Source organism: Apus apus, chromosome Z (assembly GCF_020740795.1).
Source record: "Apus apus isolate bApuApu2 chromosome Z, bApuApu2.pri.cur, whole genome shotgun sequence".
Classification (NCBI taxonomy): Eukaryota; Metazoa; Chordata; class Aves; order Apodiformes; family Apodidae; genus Apus; species Apus apus.
In genome coordinates, this window is record NC_067312.1 from 9538960 (window position 1) to 9558885 (window position 19926).

The 19926-nt window shown below is 49.5% G+C and overlaps 1 protein-coding gene across 1 annotated transcript; it reads left to right on the forward strand.

The window, feature by feature from the left end:
• The first annotated feature begins 15880 nt into the window (after window positions 1–15880).
• On the forward strand, window positions 15881–18696 carry LOC127395386 (myogenesis-regulating glycosidase-like). The gene has a single exon (XM_051642299.1). The coding sequence runs from the start codon at window positions 16417–16419 to the stop codon at window positions 18511–18513; it is 2097 nt and encodes a 698-aa protein (XP_051498259.1). The 5' UTR covers window positions 15881–16416; the 3' UTR covers window positions 18514–18696.
• Window positions 18697–19926: the final 1230 nt, after the last annotated feature.

A 19926-nucleotide genomic window follows, 5' to 3' on the forward strand; every position in this document is an offset into this window, starting at 1 on the left:
CATGCCCACTGCAAACAAGGATCAACAGCCAGTGACCTCGGCCAGGCCATCACATTTTCCAGGATTGTCACCTGTTTACTTCATCTTAACTGGGAGAAACCCATTTCCAAAGTAATGATCTGAGCACTGCACCGAAGTGTAACAGGGGAACACGAGGGTTGTACTGGGGGTCAGAGAACGTAGCTCCTGACCCCTGTATCCTGTTTTCAGCAGTGGGCTGGACCCTCCTAGCATCTGCTAATAGGACAGGAGTGAAACGAGTAAAGAGCTCACTCAAGACAGCAAGGACACCAGTGCTTACTTCCTAAAAATGTGTCAGCCAGTTAAGAGAGCATCACTGAGTATAGTTAAAATGTGGGTTTTTTTCCCATATACACTACATTGTGTGTACTCTGAAGTTCAAAAACTGTTTTATTGCTCAATCAGTATAACGGATTCCTTCTGCAGCTCCACTGTGGCCAACTTCAGTTTTGATTATTGTGAAAAATTCTGTCCCATCAGCATACTTTATTACTTTATTATTCACCCATTTTACCAAGGTCACTGTGCCAAACAGTACTGATGTTTATTGGTACCTGCTGACACCTTCACCCTCTGCTCTGATCACTGTCAACTCATTCCACCTCTTTGTTCCAGCCAGTGGGTGAAATCTCTCCTCCGTGATAATGGAGTTTAAGCACCTTGGTCAAGTATCTTACCAAAACCTTTTGCAAACACAAGCACAAGGTCCAGATGAGCTTACCACGTTTATGTGCTCACTGATGCTATCATGGAAGTCAGGCATTCCCTCTTCAAAACCTGTACTGACATTTCTGGTCTTTAGCCCCCTGTCTGCAGGTTCTGTTACTTGTTTCTACTGCCTTGCCTGATGCTGAAAAGAAACCCCTGTAATGCAGCACACTGGTGCTGAGACTACTTTAAGACATAGTTTACATACTCCTTAGAAGTTTAAAAAACTGTCCTCTTTACTTTCCTGTAACTCTGTGTGAATGCCATCTGGGCTGGACATTTGTCACAGATTTTTTAACTTCTTTTTCCCCCCACCCACCCTAAACTTCCTCTGTTTACAATTGTGTTTGATAACACTCTTCAGGCTGCAGAGAGTGGCTGCTGTGTGAGGACCTCCCCAACCATGTCTGAAGTGACATCCATCCATCCATACCAGCACCAATAACCTGTTCAAGCCTTCTAACCCTGCCCTGCCATGCCTGCCCTTCTTACATTTTCATCAGTTAGCTACTGGCCTCCTTACCCCCATCACGTTTCTATTTCAGATACATGTAAAAAATTCTATTTTAATGTTTTTATGCTTTTTCTTATCATAATTTTTATTATGTGTTTTGTTATTAAACGTGCCAAGATACCTGTTTTTTTTGTTTTTTGTTCTTGTTTGGTTTGTTTTTTTCCCTTTTCCTGACTTGGCAATGACTGTCCACCTGAAAGTTACATTTAAAAAATTCTTTTGAAGAATATTGCTGTTTTACTCAGCCAGCAGATTTAGTTTTTGTTCTCTGTGTGCAGTCCCTGGTGATACACACTCCCTTCTAAAGAACTGCTGTGTTACCTGCATGTTATCATCAAGCATCGTGTTCCCCTATGTTACCTACCAGCCTTTTGCCCTTTTAAGCTGCCCCTTTCTACCAGCTTTGCTGGGTTTATGCAGATCTCAGTTTGCAGACTCACCCTACCAAAGGTTCATGGCAGCCTTTCTGCAACAGGAATACGTATGAGCTGAGGATATTAGTTTAGCTCCTTAGTTGCATATGACATCAGGTTTTTAATATTTTTTTTATTTTCACACCACATTTCAGGTCTGAAAGTATAGTTACCATTTTACAGCTTGGGAAGAGAGTTCTACCTCAACTTTGCTTGGCTCAACATAACACGAGAGGGTGACAGCAAAGCTGGGGCCATAATCCTTCTCTGAACTGTGGTCTGAGTGTCTTCCCTGCTGACAGCACTGCCTCCATGAGGCTGAGCTCTCTGTACAGTCAGGTGGCAACAGCAGAGTGTTCCTTGTGATGTTTTTTGTCATCCGTGCCAAGATGTGAGCCCAGGTCCATCCACTACCTATATGTTATTGCTTTCCTCAAATTGAATTGTTGCTATCTAATTGAGCAGCTTACAATTAGATGCAGGTAACTGTCAGTAACAACTGCACTGCCCCACACAGTCATAAGGGGCAGACCCACAAATAAAGCTGGAGCATATTTACCTTGGGATATCCATCAGGCACTGGGAATCCTTACTCAGGAGGCAATTTTTTTTTTTTCTTTTTTTTTTTTTTCTTTTTAAACCAACACTGCCAAGACCCATTCTTCAGCAGCCCTGCAAATAAGGCCATCAGTCCTAACATCTTGGGAAATTTAACCTGGAGCAAGCAGAGCATCCAGTGTATTCCCTGGGGTACTCAGCATCTCTGGAAAATGCCAGCCTTACCCACAGAGCCTGGGTAGATGTCTGCTTTGACCAGCTCATGCTTGAACATTTTGGCCTCTTCTTATTTTTAGGAACAAAATAAACAATTTCTAGCTAAGGAGCTTGATGCCAGCTTGTTTGTCCTGTGATACTGCCACTGTGTCAGGTTACAAGACAGAAAATACACTCCCTTGCCTCTCTGCATCATGGCCACCCTTGGGACATGTCATTCCTTGTAGGACTAGGAGCAAAAACCATGCAATGTTCCTAATTATGGTAATGCCACCAGGAAAGCCTTGGTGACCAGTAACCCCAGTCTGGGTGGGAAAGTTTTTGCTGTTTCTAAGCAGTGCTTGTGATGGCTTGATCAAAGCTGTTCTGCAGATGGTTTGGGGGTGGGTTGCTCCTTTTAAAGGCTTTGTGGAGGGAAAGGGTAGGTCAGAGCTGAGCAAGCACAGGTTCCCAAAACACTCCAGGTCACCTGGGAAGCTTTGGTTTTGGCCTCTTTTGTCCTCCCCAGAGGGATTCCTAACGCTTTGAAAAATCCTTTCATTAGCTCAGTTTCTCTTGCCAAGTAGGTGTTTTCCGTATGGAGAAGATGACCCCTGAGTCACAGTCAGGAACCTTTTCCTGCCCCTGACTGTCCTTGAAGGCACACATCCATCTGTGGCAGGCAGCCATGGTACTTCTTGCAGGGACTGCTTCCTGGGGACATCCCACAGCCCGGGAGAGCTCCCAAACCTGGCTCTTCTTCGATACCCCCACACGACAGCGACCTATCCCGAGTCACCCAGGCGGTGGCAACAGTGGCTTGGAGAAATGTCTCCAAGCTGTCTCTGCTGCTTCCTCCCAAAGTGAGGTCAGCACTAGGGGTACATGCACTGTGCCTGAGAAACCTTGGAGCCACCATTGCCATAGCCTGGGTTATGGTGAAACAATCCAGAGTGTTTCCTGCCCAGGTTAATCTGCCTCCACTGTCGGCAGCTGCAGGGGGTCATATCCTCTCTACAGAGCATGCACCAATGCACAGTATCCCACACTGTTCTCCTATACATTGTGTATGTTTTTCTCCTTGCATAACTCTCCCAGAGTATCAGCTCTCACAGGATTTAGGGTCTTCTTGTCAGTCTGTTGCTCCAGTTCAAGAGGCATAGGTGGGAAGATGGTTTGGAAGACTCCCATCCTCTGAAAGGTGTCTTGCCAGCAATTTGGTCTCTGACTTAGCTCTAAAAAAATGTTGTGAGGGATTCCAGCTCCTACCAGAAATGGTCCCAGCCCAAGAGAAGAAAAAACTAACCAGAGAAAGTGGGGAAAGCCACCTTTAGCTGCTCAGTTCCTGTGGTGATGGCCACAATGCTGCTCCCTACCCTAGTACTGATTATAGGACCCTTCAGGCAAGCACGAGGTCTAACCTCCCCTGCCCTCAGTGCTGGGCCTCATGCTGATAATGCAAAGCTATCACATTTTCCATCTAGATCCCTTGCTGGGATTCAAATTCAGGACTAACTGTAGAGTGGAGAGGATGGGCAAGGGCTGACTAGTCAAGGACTGATCCCAGCTGGAACACAGTGTTCCAAGGGAAGACTCACAGGGTGCAGGTGCTGGCTGTGCACACAGCAGGTGTGCATCCTTGCTGACAAGGAGAGCCTGCACAAGCTGGGTAGGTGCTCTGGTAGCCACGGAAGAGTTAAACACACCAGGGTCAGGAAATCCCCTGAGCAGAAAATAGTTGAGGCTGTAAAAGTAGAGCCAAGCAGAGGCTCAGTGCATGAGAATTGAGAGTCTGTGTTAAATGCAGTATTATTTCATCAGTTTTCTGCCTGTACATGCACAGATCTTGCTGGTGACCCTCTTCCCACCACCCATCATACCTTACTGGGTTACCATTAGGCTTGTCTTAAGAAAACACTCCAGCTCTCTCCTTGCTTTCAGGGACTTTCCAAAGAAACCACTCGCAGAACCAGCTTAGGCAATTCCAGGGTTTCCAGTAGGAAAATAAACCCTCTAAGATCTGTCGAGAGCAAGTACCTCTGTCCTGCTGGTGGCCTTTAGAACTGCTGGCATCCCACCATGGTGTCACCTCCAGGTCCTAGCCAGATCTCCTGTAACTTTGAAAAGATGAGCATGTATCCTCACCCCTCACCGGCACAGTGATATACCCTTACCCTGGGGCTTTAAAAAAAGAGATTAAATTAATTGGATTTACTATAATTGGCAAGATTTGGGGTGCAAAAATCAGCAGTGGATGGATCAAAAGTCAAATCTGTAGGAGCACAAACCTCTCCTTTGAACTGGCTGCAGAGCAAACGGAGGGCTATCTGCTCAAAGCTGCCCAGGGAACACATGCTTAGAGGTTGTGAAGCAGGGAATGGAAAGTAGCAGGTCAGAGCTGTCTGTCTGAGCTTTGTCTCTAAGGGTGAACATCACAGCCGTGCAGCTCAAGGAGTTGTAGTCCTCTGGTCTAGGGAGCTTGAAAAGCTCTGAGCAGGTAACCTGTAAAACTGCAGAACTTTCAGTCCTTGCAGCTTCGCGGATTCAGCAAACCTTGAAGCACTTTAGGAATTTATTTCAATGAGTATCTTTCTGGCATCTCAGACATAATGACAAAATAAAAAAGGTATTGCTTATTAGCTCAGCGGCCTTGCCCATTTTTAAAGAAAAAGAGATGCTGCCCACTGCCCATGATGGGATGGGGAGACCTTGGGTAGCAGCATGCTGGGTAGCTGCTCCTGGGTGCCACCACTGACTCTGCAGGATGATGCCCAGCAGGGCTTCTGCTTTCCTCATCTACCCATGCATGTCAAAAAAAGAGGCTGCTTTGATTCAAAACAGTCCTGTGTGCAGGAAGGACACAGGATTTGGGCAACCTCAGTGAGAAGCTAAATGTTAGTATGAGCCGCTACTAAGTGTGCTCCACACATCCCACTCCAAGCTGACTGCCAGAGGAGCAGGACTAATGCAACAAAGTCCTGCTCCCCTTCCTACTGTTGTCTCCCAGGCTGCCAGCACGCCTTGAGCCCACTCACCTCTGCTGGGAAGGAGCAGCTGGAGCAGGAAACAAAAGAGAGGGCTCGGGAGGTGACTTAGTGCCTGCCTCACCCCAGAGCAGGTTTAGCGATCTGCTACTCTCAGCGGTTTAAAAGCACTTTGTAAAAGCAGACGGTGTGATGCCATGATGTCCTTGGCCAGAACATCTCAGCACTTTGCCAGCTTGCCCCTCACACTCCCATACCTCTGCATTTAATCCCATTTTAAATGCTGCCCTGAAATGTGACCGGAGGAACTTGTTTTACAGCTGGTGGGTTCACAGCTTTGCAGTCCCAAGCAACTCTTACCAGGAAAGCAGGTTAAAGCCTGGAAAACAGTTAACTTGCCACTTCCCAGTTACCCCGAAGGAGGAGAAACTTACCCTCAAGCCAAGGAAGGAGGCAAATACAGCCCAGGCTCAGCCTGAAAAGCTCCATGGTCTGCCAGCACCGCAGGCTGTAAGGAGACCCTGAAGCCTCTCGCCCACCAGGCGTGCAAGGCAGCTCACTTTTCCCCCTTCCTCTGTCATTCACGGCAGAAAAACCTGCTGGGAAGAGAAGAACTTCTGTCTCAGCGCTGGAGACTTGGCAGCTGACTTATCAGCACAGGATCAGCTTGGAGACACGGTCCTGCTCAGTGGTTCTCCCTTAGGAGAAATCATGCGACGAGCCAGGGCGGGGGCGGGGGGGAGACACTGGACAGAGATGCTCTCAGCCGCCAAGCTCGGCTCCTTAGCAGCCAGGGCTGCTGGCAGCAATCAGAGCTGAATGCTAAGCAGGCTGGAGGGCTGCCTTCGCCAGGGATGGGAGCGGAGCAGGATGCAGGGCTGGCTGGGCAAGAAAAGGCGAAGTTCGGCGGGAGTGACCAGAGAGGGGCGTGGGATGTGCCTGCTGAAAGCCTGTGCTTGGCCGTGCTGCCACGCTGTCGTCTTCTCTTCAGGGAGTGTTGTCCCCGCTGAGAGGAGTTTTTAAGCACCGTTATAGGCCACACGGAGATAAAGCCTCACAAACTGGTTGCAGGGGTCCAGGAGCTGGAGGGCAATGGGGTGGAAGCCAAGGTCCTGGCCAAGGGAGCTGAGTCCTGCTGCAGGTCTGCCCTGTTGCTTGCCCTGGGGGTCACTCAAGTCGAGTTTGGCTTCTCATGCCTCTGTTTGGGCTCTGCACAGGGAGAAAACCACACGACCCTCCCCCAGGCAGCAGCAAAAGGCTGAAACAGCAGCAGAGGAAGCCAGAGATAAAATTTGGCTTAGCAAGATATAAATTTGCTCTCTCCTGTTCAGCCACATCCACTCCATGCTTGTCTGTCCCACCTGCTTGCTGAGATCCTTCTCACCCAGGTAGGTCATTAACCCTTTTGCATAAAAACACATAAAAGTGATGGCTTCACTTTAATTTTGGGGTCCAGTCCTGGATGGCACCAATGTCACATCTCCCAGCTCTGCCCATGAGACCAGGAGTCACTTGGGGAGCTGGGAGCTGCTTTGTTTCGTGGTCAAGCTGTCACATTAAAACAGCACAGCACTGGCACCTGTGCAAGGTCAGAGCCTTGCAAAGGTGCAGTTCCTTCTGTGCACAGCCCTAGCCTGAGGGCTCCCAGCTTTTCCCCTTTTGAGGGGTTAGACCTGACTTCAAACCAGGCTGGCTTCTTCTCAGGTGGGTGCAGATAGGGTGAGGGATATCTTACGGCCAAATAAAAGGGAAAGCTGGGCTAAGTTCTTGCCCTGGCAAGGTTGCTCCTGCCTGTCTGTAGCACTGTCCTCAAAAAAATAACACAGAAATGGTTTATTTGGGATTACTGTTTTCTGTTCCCCATGGGAATGTGTCCAGTTGCACAAAATACCAGGCATTTTTAATTAAAAACCAACAAATGTTAAATTTTCTTCTCCATGTCTGGAGTAGAAAAAGCTAATTCTCTCCACCATGTTCACTGCATGAGCATGTCTCTCCCACAGGAGGAAGAGGAGAGGGAAGAGTTCTGTTGTGAGGGTGTCTTCCTGTCAGATGGAGAGCATCACCAGCAAATACCCAGGTGAAAAGTTCACTGTGGTGTTCTACCACAGATCCTGCTACTGCTTCAATCCTGAGTGTGGTGCATCTCCCAGCTTTATCCTCTTGGCCCTTCCATCCATTTCATACAAAAGAAACTAGGCATGGGGAAACTGTGATCTGCCTAAAGCCATTAATTCTGCCTCTGAGCTCCTGAATCCCAGATTTCTCCCAATCCACTGGATCACAGTTCTTTTTAACACCCAGAAAGCCAATCCCTGTATGCTGCCAAGGTCAGATGGCAGGGATCTTTGATACAGTTTTGGCATGAACAGTACCATGAAGGTTCAGGTTACAGGTCTACACCCAGGTCTGAATCTAGCAGGGACCCACAGAGGATGCTGTGGGAAAACCAAGAAAATAGTAAATGTGTCCTCTACTGTTTTCCTGCCATTTGCAGCTCAGGATTTCCTACTGCCAGTGTCTTTAGCAGTTCTCCTGCTTCTGTGTGATGGGCAGCTCAGATTTTGCTGTGGGCAACCCCCTGTCACTTCCATGAGGGAGATTGTCATGTCCTCATTCCCATTGCTTCCCTTCTTCCCATGGATATTTAACCTCGCTAGAACCTTCCCTCTTACTTTGACTCTCCTCTGCTCCTGTTGGGGCTTCTAAATCTCTGTGCAAAGCCTTTAGGAAATCCATGCATTGTCTTCTCTGCATTGTGATTCCAGCTTTTTGAAGGGTATCTTCTTACTTCAAATGATGTCTCCCACCTGCTGCTAAGCCATGTTCACTTCCTTGCCTTAAGGAAAGAAAGAAAGGAAAAGTACCCAACTTTTCTTCTACAGGGCATGTGCTGGTGTTCCTCTTCCTGTGTGATGTCCTGAAGCATCTCGGCTTAGCTGTCCCTTGGAATGGTGACATCACCTCCATCTGGCATCAAGGGTGACATGGGATGCCACAGCACAGAACCTGGCTTCTCTCCTTGCTAACCATTGCCTTGCTCAGGGGCACTGGACTAGAGGTCTGTTCCATCTGGAGGTCTACTCCATCCAGGTATCTGCTCTATTCAGAGATGCAACTTAACACCATATCCAAAGGGTTTTTCTGTTTGTTTGTTTGCTTTTGTCTTTTTTTCCTTTTCTCCTGGCTTCCATAATCCCTTGAGGAGATACAGGATGTTCAGGCTGCCACTGAATCCCCACTGGCACTGAACTGAGGAGACCCTAACCAAGAAAATGATGCAATTTTTTATTCCTGAAGAAAGGTGAAGAAAGGTTCAAAATCAATGCAGCACCAGCCACAACAAAAATGGATCAATTGAACATGGGCCACTTAGATTTTTAGGATTTCAGAACATCACTTTGGCCTTATTTCTTACATATCGAAGAAAGTACTTGCATATAAAATTGCATTAGCTTGCTTAAGACATGGCACAGCCTTGTGTGTAGAGATGATTTCTTAAAATCTCTTCCACAGCTTTTTCTGGGCTGCCCCTGGAAGTTAACAACCTACCTTCCAGCTGTGGTCTCTCCCACACAGAGCAGGATAGTCCCATAATTTCTGGCTCTTGGTCCTGCCTTTTCCACATCTAATCAGTTCTTGCTGACCTGAGTCCTGTGGAGCAGCCTTGTTCTTGGCTCCATCATCAGTTTGATGCATTGCTTTTTTTTTTGCATTGCTTTTTCCTCTTAGTTTTTCAGTTCATTTTGAATTTAACCAGAGTGAAGTGGTGAGCAAGTGAAACTTCATCTCCTGAAAGGGACATGGCATTACCCACTACATCTTCAAACACTCACCAGCTGCCCAAATACAGCCCTGTTTGGTGTGGGATTGGTGCTGCTTTCTGGCATGCAGCAGCTGGGAGAGCAAGTGGTGCCAAATATTTCATAGAATTTCAGAATTCTTCTGGTTGGAAAAGACCTTTAAGATCATCGAGTCCAACCATTAACATAACTCTACTGAGTCCAGCATTAAGCCATATTCCTAAGTACCACATCTAGACATCATTTAAACACCTCCAGGGATGGTGATTCAACCACCTACCTGGGCAGCCTATAAACCAGAGGGGTGCTCAGGAACAGCACAGCTGCCCATTAGGCTTTCACCCCAGCCTTGTTGGAGCCAGCAAGACTCTTTACTGAGGTTAAAATCTGAGCTCAGTCCTGTACCCTCCATGTTGTCTCAGGACAGTGACAGCAAAACCTGCACCAGGTCCCTGGGGTGAGGAGGGCTGAAGCTCTGGGAGAGCTGTCCATTTGTTCAGTACGTTAGAGATGAAATCTTCCTCTGTCCTTGGGTAACCTCCTTTGGGCAGAGATACAAATGCTCATTAGCTTTCTTTTCATCTGTCTGGCCTTTTGCAGATTTTTTCTATCTGGATGACTGGTTCAAATTGCCAGTGAAATGATCAGCTTCAGCCATGCTGGGCAATTTCTGAAAAACCCAGGGAAAGTTCTCTTGCTTATGACCAGGCTGAGTTGTGTTGGTAAAACCCTAACATCCCTCTGGCTGCTGGCTCTCAGTAACCACAAGTCATTTCTCCATCCACAGTCACTTCAAAGATGGGTTTTGATTGCCCTGGTTGAAGCTGGATAACTGCTCAGGCAAGTTGAGGGGTCTGGTCATTGTGGAGCTATCTCTGCAGTGAAACTTTTGATCACAGAGAAGCACTTGGCATCAAACACATAGGAAAATAACCACAGTAAAGATCCTGTATCTCCAAGAAGTGATGCAGAAGGAAAAAGAGATTTTTACATGCCAGAACTCCCCCAAGTCCCAGAAGGAGTGCTGGTTTGGAATAAAGCATTGTCTCCAGAGGTGCCTGGGCTAGATGTGGTCCTTGCAGCCCTGCTCCCATGTGAGCAGCATGTGGGGACCTCAGAGCAGATGCCCTCAGTCAGCCCAAGAGCCTCATCTCTCCCTGTGGGTGGATCAATGCTGCAGAGGCAAGTATGAGATAAACTGCCCAGCACCCCTTACCCTGGCAGGCAGTTGGACTAACCCATCCAGAGCCTGGAGCATCCCATGAGCAAGGATGCTCAGGGTAGGTGTCTGGCTCATTCTCACAAGAAAGTAGTAACCAAGAGTGGTTCCCCTCCTGGGTCAAAGCCTTCAAGCTATTGAGCCTCTTTACTTGCTGCTGTTGCAGGCAGCTCCCAAGGGCTCCTTCTCCAACTTTCAACTGAGCCTAGATCTAAGTGGGAGAAAGCCCAGCTCAGATCCAGATGCCTTCCTGGCTTACTCCCTTACCTTCCACAAGCCCAGCTCACTGACTTAATTTAGAGTATCCTGAGATGAGAGCACTCTTTTTCCCCCCCTTTCACTGTATTTCCACTGCTCACCAGCCAGCTCACAGGATTGTAGCTGTGACACACAATGAGCTTTTTCCCCCTTGCTTGCGTTTTGCTTATTCCACTCTGCTTGATTTGCTCCTTCCTCAGGGGAAGGCACCTCAAAAGCTACCTGCAGCTTCTCACAAGCACTAGCCCCGAGGCAACAGGGGCTGATGGGTTCAGCATTGCTCAGGGGATTCCCAAGGACAGGTCACCCTGGAACAGTGGAACAAGCCTGACAGCACTCCCTGAGCTTCAGCCTGGGCCATTGGCTCAGCAGATGGAGCTCCTTCCTAAGGATGCAGGAGGCTGCGGGTGCTACTTGTAGCTTGGAGCAGCACATGAACACTGTGTGCAGGCTCAGAAGTCAGAAAGAGCCCTGAAACGGGAAAAAAGTTGATTTTCAGGGTTTTTTTCTGCTGGCTTGGGAAGGTGGAGTTCGTTCATATTAAAGGACAGGAATGGGATATCTCATGTTCTTTAGCAATTAGGACTGAGAGAATTGTGCAGTAAACTCCACTTCATTCTTGGTAGTGAGGGACTGGGGTCCTCTGGGTAAGCAAAAACCCCAGGTAATATTTCTGCTTCAGCCATGAGCTGGATTTGCATGGCTCCAGAGGGGCTCATAGCCCCCTCAAGCAAACGCAGGTTCACCAGGTTTGCAGCTCTTTGAAAGGCACAAGCCAGCAGAGTCTGCAGCCACCTTCACAATGAGATCAGCTAAAAACCTTCCAGGCATCAGGAGCCATGGGGAGCTGTAAGGAGACCCCCAAATCAACATGGCTGCCAGAAATTATCCTGCTCAAGGCTGTTCAGCGGGTGTGAGCTGGTGCTGGTCTCTCCATGCTGTTGGTGCATCCCTACAGGGAACAGCCTCAAATCTCCCAGCAGATTGGATTGTGCTGCTGATAGAGGGTTAATATGAACTAAACCGCTGTTTAAGCCCAAGGACTCACTATAATGGGATGCTCAGGGGCCAAGGGTCAAGGCAGCAAGGCCAGACATCACTGTTGTCCTGTCTGGAGCTATCAAGAATTGCCCAAAGCCCAGAGCTAGGGTGAGGAGTGCACATAGTGCTGTGTCTAATATGCTTCTTACTTTGAGGCAGAAGCAAGCTTTGAGTTTTTCCCAACTCTCAGAAGGAGCAGGATCATGCACCTCTCCATGAGAGGGACTCTGGCCACATTCAGGGATGTCGGTGCCCCTACCTGCACCACATGGACTGCAGAGCATTCCGTGGCAATGTCACCTCACCCTCTGCATCCATCCCCCAGCCACTTCTCTCTTGTGTTAAGCTGTGTTGGCTTTGTAGCTAATCTGTGGCAGCTCATGAGATAACCTTGGCTCTCCCTCACTCCCCCTCCTTGGCTGCAGTGATAGCAGATACCTCTTTCCTCACGTCATCTGTACATACAGAAAAAATGGTGAGCAAACCTCCCCTGGGCCCCTTTTAGCAATAAATCCCCCACAGAATGCCTGCATGTGCCAGGCTCACATGGGAGATGGGAGCTGATGGGAACGGTTTTCTTCTTCGGGTGTATTTTCTGTTAAAAAGGTCCCATTTGAAACAGTTTAAAAGGGCTTGGTCAGATTAATCAGTTCTTGCAGAGTTTGACAGGGCAATAGTTTGTTTATGACCATGACTTACAGCTACCTATGGTGCCTTCTGCTAGAACATGTTGTACACTCTCCCTATAAGCACCTGATAGTGACTCCGAAGTGTCTAATAACCTCTTATAAAAGGAGTCTAAATCTAGAAAACGGCCTCATTATTTAAAGACAGAACTGTTTCCAGATGGGTTGTTTGATGAGTGATGCTCCCCCTGCACCAGCTGGCAGGTAAACAAGTTGGAAAGGGAAAAATCTGAGGATTCGAGTGTCACCCAGCTGAGATCTGGACTGAGGCCTGACAGACTCGTGCCACGTGTGCCAAGAGATCAGGGGGGTTTCTGGGGACAGATGTAGTGTGAAGAAGGCTCTGAGGGTAGGTGCACAAAGGGGTTTGAGTGTGTGACTGTCCTTCATGCTGGCTGACATGTGCTTCATCACTCGAAACGGTTGCTTAGCTCCCGTTTAACTCTAAGAGGGTCTAAAGTCCTGGCTCGTTTTCTGAGGTGCTGGGTATGTCAATGTTTAATCTGTGCATCCTAAGGCCCACTCTGAAACTTGGGATATTTTGGAGGACAGCCCGGAGGACTGATAGAGCCAGACTCTTACTAGATCAGCATCTGATAAACCAGCCCAAATAGAACTCAACAGTGTCTGTCCCCCTGGTGTATCTTGCTCTTGGGACACTCTGGGAGCACCCAGCCCATCCTTGCTGGGAAGTGGCTGCACTTTGCCTGTGTTCATTAAGTATTCGCTGGAGCAGAGAGGCTTTGCAAGGACTTGTTAAATATTCATGGGAAGGGACACTGTCATGCCATAACCCCATGGACGGAGCAAGAAAAAGGCTGCATCCAGGCTCAGTGTGACTAATGTGTGCCCCTTGGCAGTGCTGAGGCTGCTGGCTTGGTCTGCAGATGTTTAACACTTTCATGAGACATAAGCATTGAAGGGCAGGAGTTTGCAGCTTCAGAGACTCCCTTTCCCTGGCACGATCTCTCTGGCAAACCCAAGTTCATCCTGGTCTGCCTCCAGCACACCAGTGCCTACTCTGGTGGATATGGTTTAGGGGAAAGCTTTGTAGAGTAGGGATGATGGTTGGACTCGGTGATCCCAAGGGTCTTTCCCAACCTGAATAGTTCTGTGTTTCTATGATTCTCTTTCCACCTATAGACCACATTTCCCAGGCAGTTCCTCTTCTCTGTGAAGGGTGGGGCTGGAGGACCAATGCAGCATCCCACCACATCATAGGAGGCAGGGAAACCCAAAAGGCCTCAGGAATATAACAGCTTAGTCCAGGAGCTCTGATTCTCTTGCATACTGTCTTTCTGCCACTGGTGTTCTGCACCTGGGGAAACTGAGGGATCTGAAGCAATTGTCTGGGAGAAAAATCACTGCACAGAAAACGGGGAAACTACCCACACATTCTTTATTCTTGTAGGGATTTTTGAATTCTGATGTGCCTGTGTTGTTTGTTTGTAAATATGATGTTTAATATTTTAAAAAGGCAAAAAAAGAAAAAAAGTGGAAGTCCTGAAAATGTTATTTTTCTCTCCCTTTCCCTTTCTTGTTTTTTCAACATGGAGGATAGTGGGGCTAATCTTAAAGGAGAGTCCTGTCTCCAGTCTGGGTGGGTGGGCTAAAGGAGGAAGGATGAAGAGGAGGGAAGATCCAAGGGCAGCAACTGAGAACTAGCCCAGCACATAAAAATGTCTTCAAAGCAAAGAGGTTGTTTTGTAAAAACACCAGGGTTTCACTGGAAACCACCCGAGCTGGAGCTGCAAAGCTGTGACAAGGAGCTGGGCCAGCACCAGGGACACTGCCAGGTCTGAGCGTTTTGGGGCTGGCAAAGAGCCCCAAGCGTCTGTGTAACCCAACCTGCTCCCCAACACTGTCCCTGTCCTGGATCACCATCTCTTTGGGGCAGCAGTGACCTTCCTTTTCTCACTGCCCACCCTGGCCACGGCTTGCCTGGGAACACTTATCCACTCTGCCTCTTTTTCACAGCAAAGCCTTGCTCACCCTGAGAACACGTTACAAAAAAAATAGTTGAGTGGCTCATTTGAGTGTTTGGGAGGCTGCTGCAACTGATCCCAAACACGGTGACCTCTGGCATTTTTAATGGCTCCCTGGGCAGCTTATCACCTCTGTGTACTCAGACACTGATACCACAGCCATGAGGGTGAATACACCCAGCGTGTATTGCCTGGCATGGCTCAGGTGAGCAAAATGGCTTTCTCTCTTCCTCTCCACTCAGGCTGTTCCTGCAAATTTTCATCCCATCAGATGACACAGATCCCAAGATGGGGCCAGGGAAGCCAGGAACCCAGTTGCATGGACCATGTTCCCTCATGCAGTCTGCCTCAGTTTCCCCTGCCTGTCGTTTGTGTTGGCAGTGGATGGATGCTCTTTCAGATGCTGCAAGATGCACTGCCCTGGCTAGCTTGGTGATGCTTGATGCAGCTAGGATGTGTGTCATCTTCTTGTGTATTTCTCAGCAAAACAGGGTTTTAAGGAGGCACATAAGCTGAGAAAGTTGGGGTTGTTCATCCTGCAGAAGAGAAAGCTCCAGGGAGACCTTCTAGCAGCATTCCAGTACCTAAAGGGGCTACAGGAAAGCATGGGAGGGACTTTTACATGGAGACATTTACGTTAGAAGTAGAAATTCTTCACCATGAGGGTAGTAAGGTGCTGGAATAGGTTGCCTAGGGAGGTTGTGGCCTTAAACACTTCCAGGGAGGGAGATGCTGGATGAGGCTTTGTGCAGCCTGGTCTAGTGTGGGGTGTCCCTGCTTATGGCAGGGAGTTTGGAACCTGATGATGGGGTCAGGTTGTGACAGGGGAGGTTCAGATTGGATATTAGGAAAAATTTCCTCACAGAAAAGAGTGGTGAGACATTGGAACAGGCTGCCTGAGCAGGTGGTGGAGGCAATGTCCCTGGAGGTGTTAAAAAAATGGGTAGACGTGGTGTTTCAGGAGATGGTTTAGTGTTTAGGGGTTGTAGGGCAGACGGTTGGACTTGATGATATTGAAGGTCTTTTCCAACCTTGACGATTCTGTGATTCTGTGATCTTTAAGGTCCCTTCCAACCTTAACCATTCTATGATTCCATGATCTTGCAACAGCTTCAGTTCAACAGCCTCATCCTCAAACTCTGTTCTTTAATATCTTCTAGCCACTCTGCACTATAGCATCTTGCCTGGCATGAGCCTGGGAGTTACCGAAACTGAATTACGATTAAAAATGGAGAAGTGGATGCAAGGAAACATCTTCTTTTTCCCATGCCCAGGGAAGAGTAGCTGTCCTGAGGTGACATCTCCAGGCCTGGCAGCAGGGCAGGCAGCTGAAGGACTCTGCCCAGCTACACTGGAGCAGGGCGGCTCTGGCTATAAAAAGAATGTGTCCCCATGCAGCTCAGGGGAGGAGCAAAGTACAGGGAGATAAAGCAACACTTTCCAGCTGCACCTCCAGGGGGTGGTGGGAAATACCAGGTAGAGGCTGAATTGCTTCAACGCAGCATTTCTCCTCCTGCCTTTGATGCTGAGACATTGTGGACAGGTGGTAAAATCCTGCAGGGTGTGTTATTAATATAAAAACAGATCAGCTTGTGATGTCCAGCTCCTGTGCTCAGGTACCAGCCCCTTTCCCCGGCCCCATTCTCCTCCAAGCTCTGGCCTGACTTTTATCCCCTCGCCCTTGCTCCGCAGGACGCTGAGAGGCTGCAGCCAAGAGAGGGTCACGGGAATCCTGGCACAGCCCTGCTCCAAAAAAGCTCAGCCCAGCTGCCAGAGAGCAGGCGGCTGCCGCACGGAGCAGAGCCAGGCAGAGCCGCAGAGACGTTGGAGCAGCCAGGCTGCGAAAGGGAGGAGGGGAGCAAGATTTAATTTTTATTGTTTTGGTGTTTATAAACCTCTATTTCATGAAATAACACTTCAGGTGTGAGTAGCCAGGCTTTGGGAAGCAGTCTCTGACCACCCTCATGCAGCACCTTGGATTTTTTGCCCACCAGCTGGAAAAAAATCAGCAGTGAAAAAAACCAAGGAGTCATGGAGAGTCTGGTGACCCACCGAACAGGAAAACATGGAAAAGCTCAGAAGAGGGATACTGAAAAAATGCATTTGCTCAAAAATGCCACGCCAGTGAAGCAGAAGCCCTCCAAGGAGCTGAGGCCCATGCTCGGGGCCATCTTGCTGGGCCTCATCCTCTTCATTGCTGCCGTGGTGGCCTGGTGCTACTACACGGTGTCCCTGCGGAAGGCGGAGCGGCTCAAGACGGAGCTGATGGACCTGCGGACAGACGGCTTCGTCATCAGGAACCAGCACGGGGAGGTGGTCTTCCGCCTGGCCTTCCGCTCGGGCCGCCTCGACCTGGAGTCGTGCTCCAAGGAGGGCGAGATCCTGAGCTGCACGCGGTCGGGCAGGGGGCCGCTCAACTTCTTCATCCAGACGGTGAAGCCCAAGGACACGGTGATGTGCTACCGCGTGCGCTGGGAGGAGCTGGAGGCCGGCCCGGCAGTGGAGCACACCATGTTCTGGGAGGACGCCCACTGGTACGGGGGCTCGGAGATGAGCACCCAGCACTGGCCCATCCGCCTGGCCGGCTACCAGGAGCCCGTGCCCTACGTGACGAGCGACGTCTACTCCTTCCGCGACAGCTTTGGAGGCATCCTGGAGCGCTACTGGCTCTCCTCCAAGGCGGCGGCCATCAAGATCAACGACTCCGTGCCCTTCCACCTGGGCTTCAACGCCACCCAGCGCGCCCTCTTCTTCCAGGCCCGCTACAAGGACTCTCCCTACAAGCCCCCGCCGGGGCAGCAGCCCTTCCCCGAGCTCAGCTACCGCGTCTGCGTGGGCTCCGACATCACCTCCATCCACAAGTACATGGTGCGCAGGTACTTCAACAAGCCCTCCAAGATCCCTGCTGAGAACGCCTTCCGGTACCCCATCTGGTCCACCTGGGCACTCTACAAAAAAGATATTGACCAGGATAAAGTTCTGGATTTTGCAAGAAACATTAAGAGGCATGGTTTTAACTGCAGCCACATTGAAATTGATGACATGTACACACAAGCCTATGGGGATTTTGACTTTGATCCTGTCAAGTTCCCCAACGTGACAGAGATGTTTGCAAAACTAAGGGAGGATGGGTTTAAAATAACTTTGTGGATTCATCCTTTTATACACACAGATTCCTCCAATTTTGGTGTGGGTATCGAGCGCCAGCTGTTCATCAAGGAGCCATCTGGGCGGCTGCCAGCCATGGTGGAGTGGTGGAACGGCATCGGGGCCATCCTGGACTTCACCAACCCTGCAGCCCGTGACTGGTTCCAGAGCCACCTGCGCCAGCTCCGACACAAATACGGCATCTCCTCCTTCAAGTTCGATGCGGGTGAGACCAGCTACCTGCCCAAGCAGTTCAGCACCTTCCGCCCGCTCTCGGACCCCAGCATCTGGTCACGGCGCTACACGGAGATGGCCATTCCCTTCTATGAGCTGGCCGAGGTGCGGGTGGGCTACCAGTCCCAGAACATCTCCTGCTTCTTCCGCATCATTGACCGCGACTCCGTCTGGGGCTACGAGCTCGGCCTCAAGTCCCTCATTCCCACTGTGCTCACCATCAGCATGCTAGGGTACCCTTTTGTACTTCCAGATATGATTGCAGGAAACTTTCTTCCCAACAAGACAGATGGGGCAGTGGAGATCCCTGACCGGGAGCTGTACGTGCGGTGGTTGGAGCTGTCTGCCTTCATGCCCTCCATGCAGTTCTCCATCCCACCCTGGCTCTATGACAAGGAGGTGGTGGAGATTGCACAGAAGTTCACAGAGCTTCACGAGTCGCTGGTGGCCCCACTCCTGCTGGAGCTGGCCGGGGAGGTCACCGACACGGGTGACCCCATCATCCGTCCCATCTGGTGGATCTCACCCCGTGACGAGGCTGCTCACAGGATCGACTCCCAGTTCCTCATTGGAGACACCCTCATGGTGGCCCCTGTCCTGGAGATGGGCAAGCAGGAGCGTGATGTCTACCTGCCAGCGGGCAAGTGGCGCAGCTACAAGGGGGAGTTGTTTGAGAAGACGCCAGTGCTGCTCACGGACTATCCTGTCGACCTGGACGAAGTTGCCTATTTCCTCTGGGTTTCCTAGCAGGGGCCTCCACCAGCTGTGCAATGGTCTCATGGATTAATGAACCAATGACTTCAATGACCTAGTAATTGTAATAGTTTCTAAAGTAGATATAGTTCAGTGTGAAATCTGAGGAAAAGACTGCCCCCTGTTTTGTTTGGCAGGTGCTGTAGAATATCTTAGGTATTAAAATATTTTGGATGCTGTGTTTGTTATTGCACTATGATATATAGAAACAGTCTCTGCTTGTAATCTTTCCACAGTCAGAAATGCCATGTGTGGTCCTGGTTTGTAAAGGAGGTTAAATGGTCTCCTTTGTTGCCCGCTTTCACATCTGATCCCTTGAGATATTTATAATTTCATAGAACATAGAATCACAGAATGCTTTAGGTTGAAAGCGACCATGACATTCCAACCCCACTGCCATGGGCAGGGACACCTCTCACTAGACCAGGTTGCTCCAAGCCCCATCCAACCTGGCCTTGAGCACTTCTGGTGATGGGGCAGCCACATCTACTCTGGGCAGCCTGGGCCACTGTCTCACCACCCTCACAGGAAATAATTTCTTCCTAATATCCAGCCTGAATGTAACTTCTTTCAGGTCAAAACTGTTCCCCCTCATCCCACAACTACATGCCCTTGTAAAAAGTCCCTTTCCAGCTTTCATATAGCCCATGCAGATACTGGAAGGCCACTGTAAGGTCTTCCCAGAGCCTCTTCATCTCCAGGCTGAATATCCCCAACTCTCTCAGCCTGTCCTCATAGCAGAGGTGTTCCAGCCCTCTGATCATCTTCATGGACCTCCTCTGGACTTGCTCCAGGAGTTCCGTGTCCTTCTTATGTTGGGGGCTCCAGACTGGACACAGCACAGCAGGGGTGGTCTCACAAGAGCAGAGCAGAGGGGGAGAATCCCCTCCCTCAACCTGCTGGCCACACTTCTTTTGATGCAGCCCAGGACACGGTGGCCTCCTGGGATACAGGTGCACCTTGCCAGCTCATGGGGAGCTTCTCATCAACCAACACCCACAAGTCCTTTTCCTCAGGGCTGTTCTCAATCCATTTTCCCCCCAGCCTGTACTTGTGCTTGGGATTGCCCTGACTCAGGTGCAGGACCTTGCACTTGGCCTTGTTGAACTTGATGAAATTGCCCTAGGCCCACCTCTGAGATCTGCCAAGGTCCCTCTGGATGGCCTCCCTTCCTTCCAGCGTGTCATCCACACCACATGGCTTGGTGTCTTCTGCAAAGTGGCTGAGGGTGCACTCGATCCCACTGACCATGTCACTGATAAAGATGTTTAACAGTAAATTTCACTTACTTGGTGAAGCAGGCAGCTGCATCAGAGTACTTTTTGTACAAAGAGCAGTCTGATTATTCTGAAGAGGAAGGCACCCAATTTTCAGCCTGCATATCAGATGGGTGCTGGTGCAGGTGCA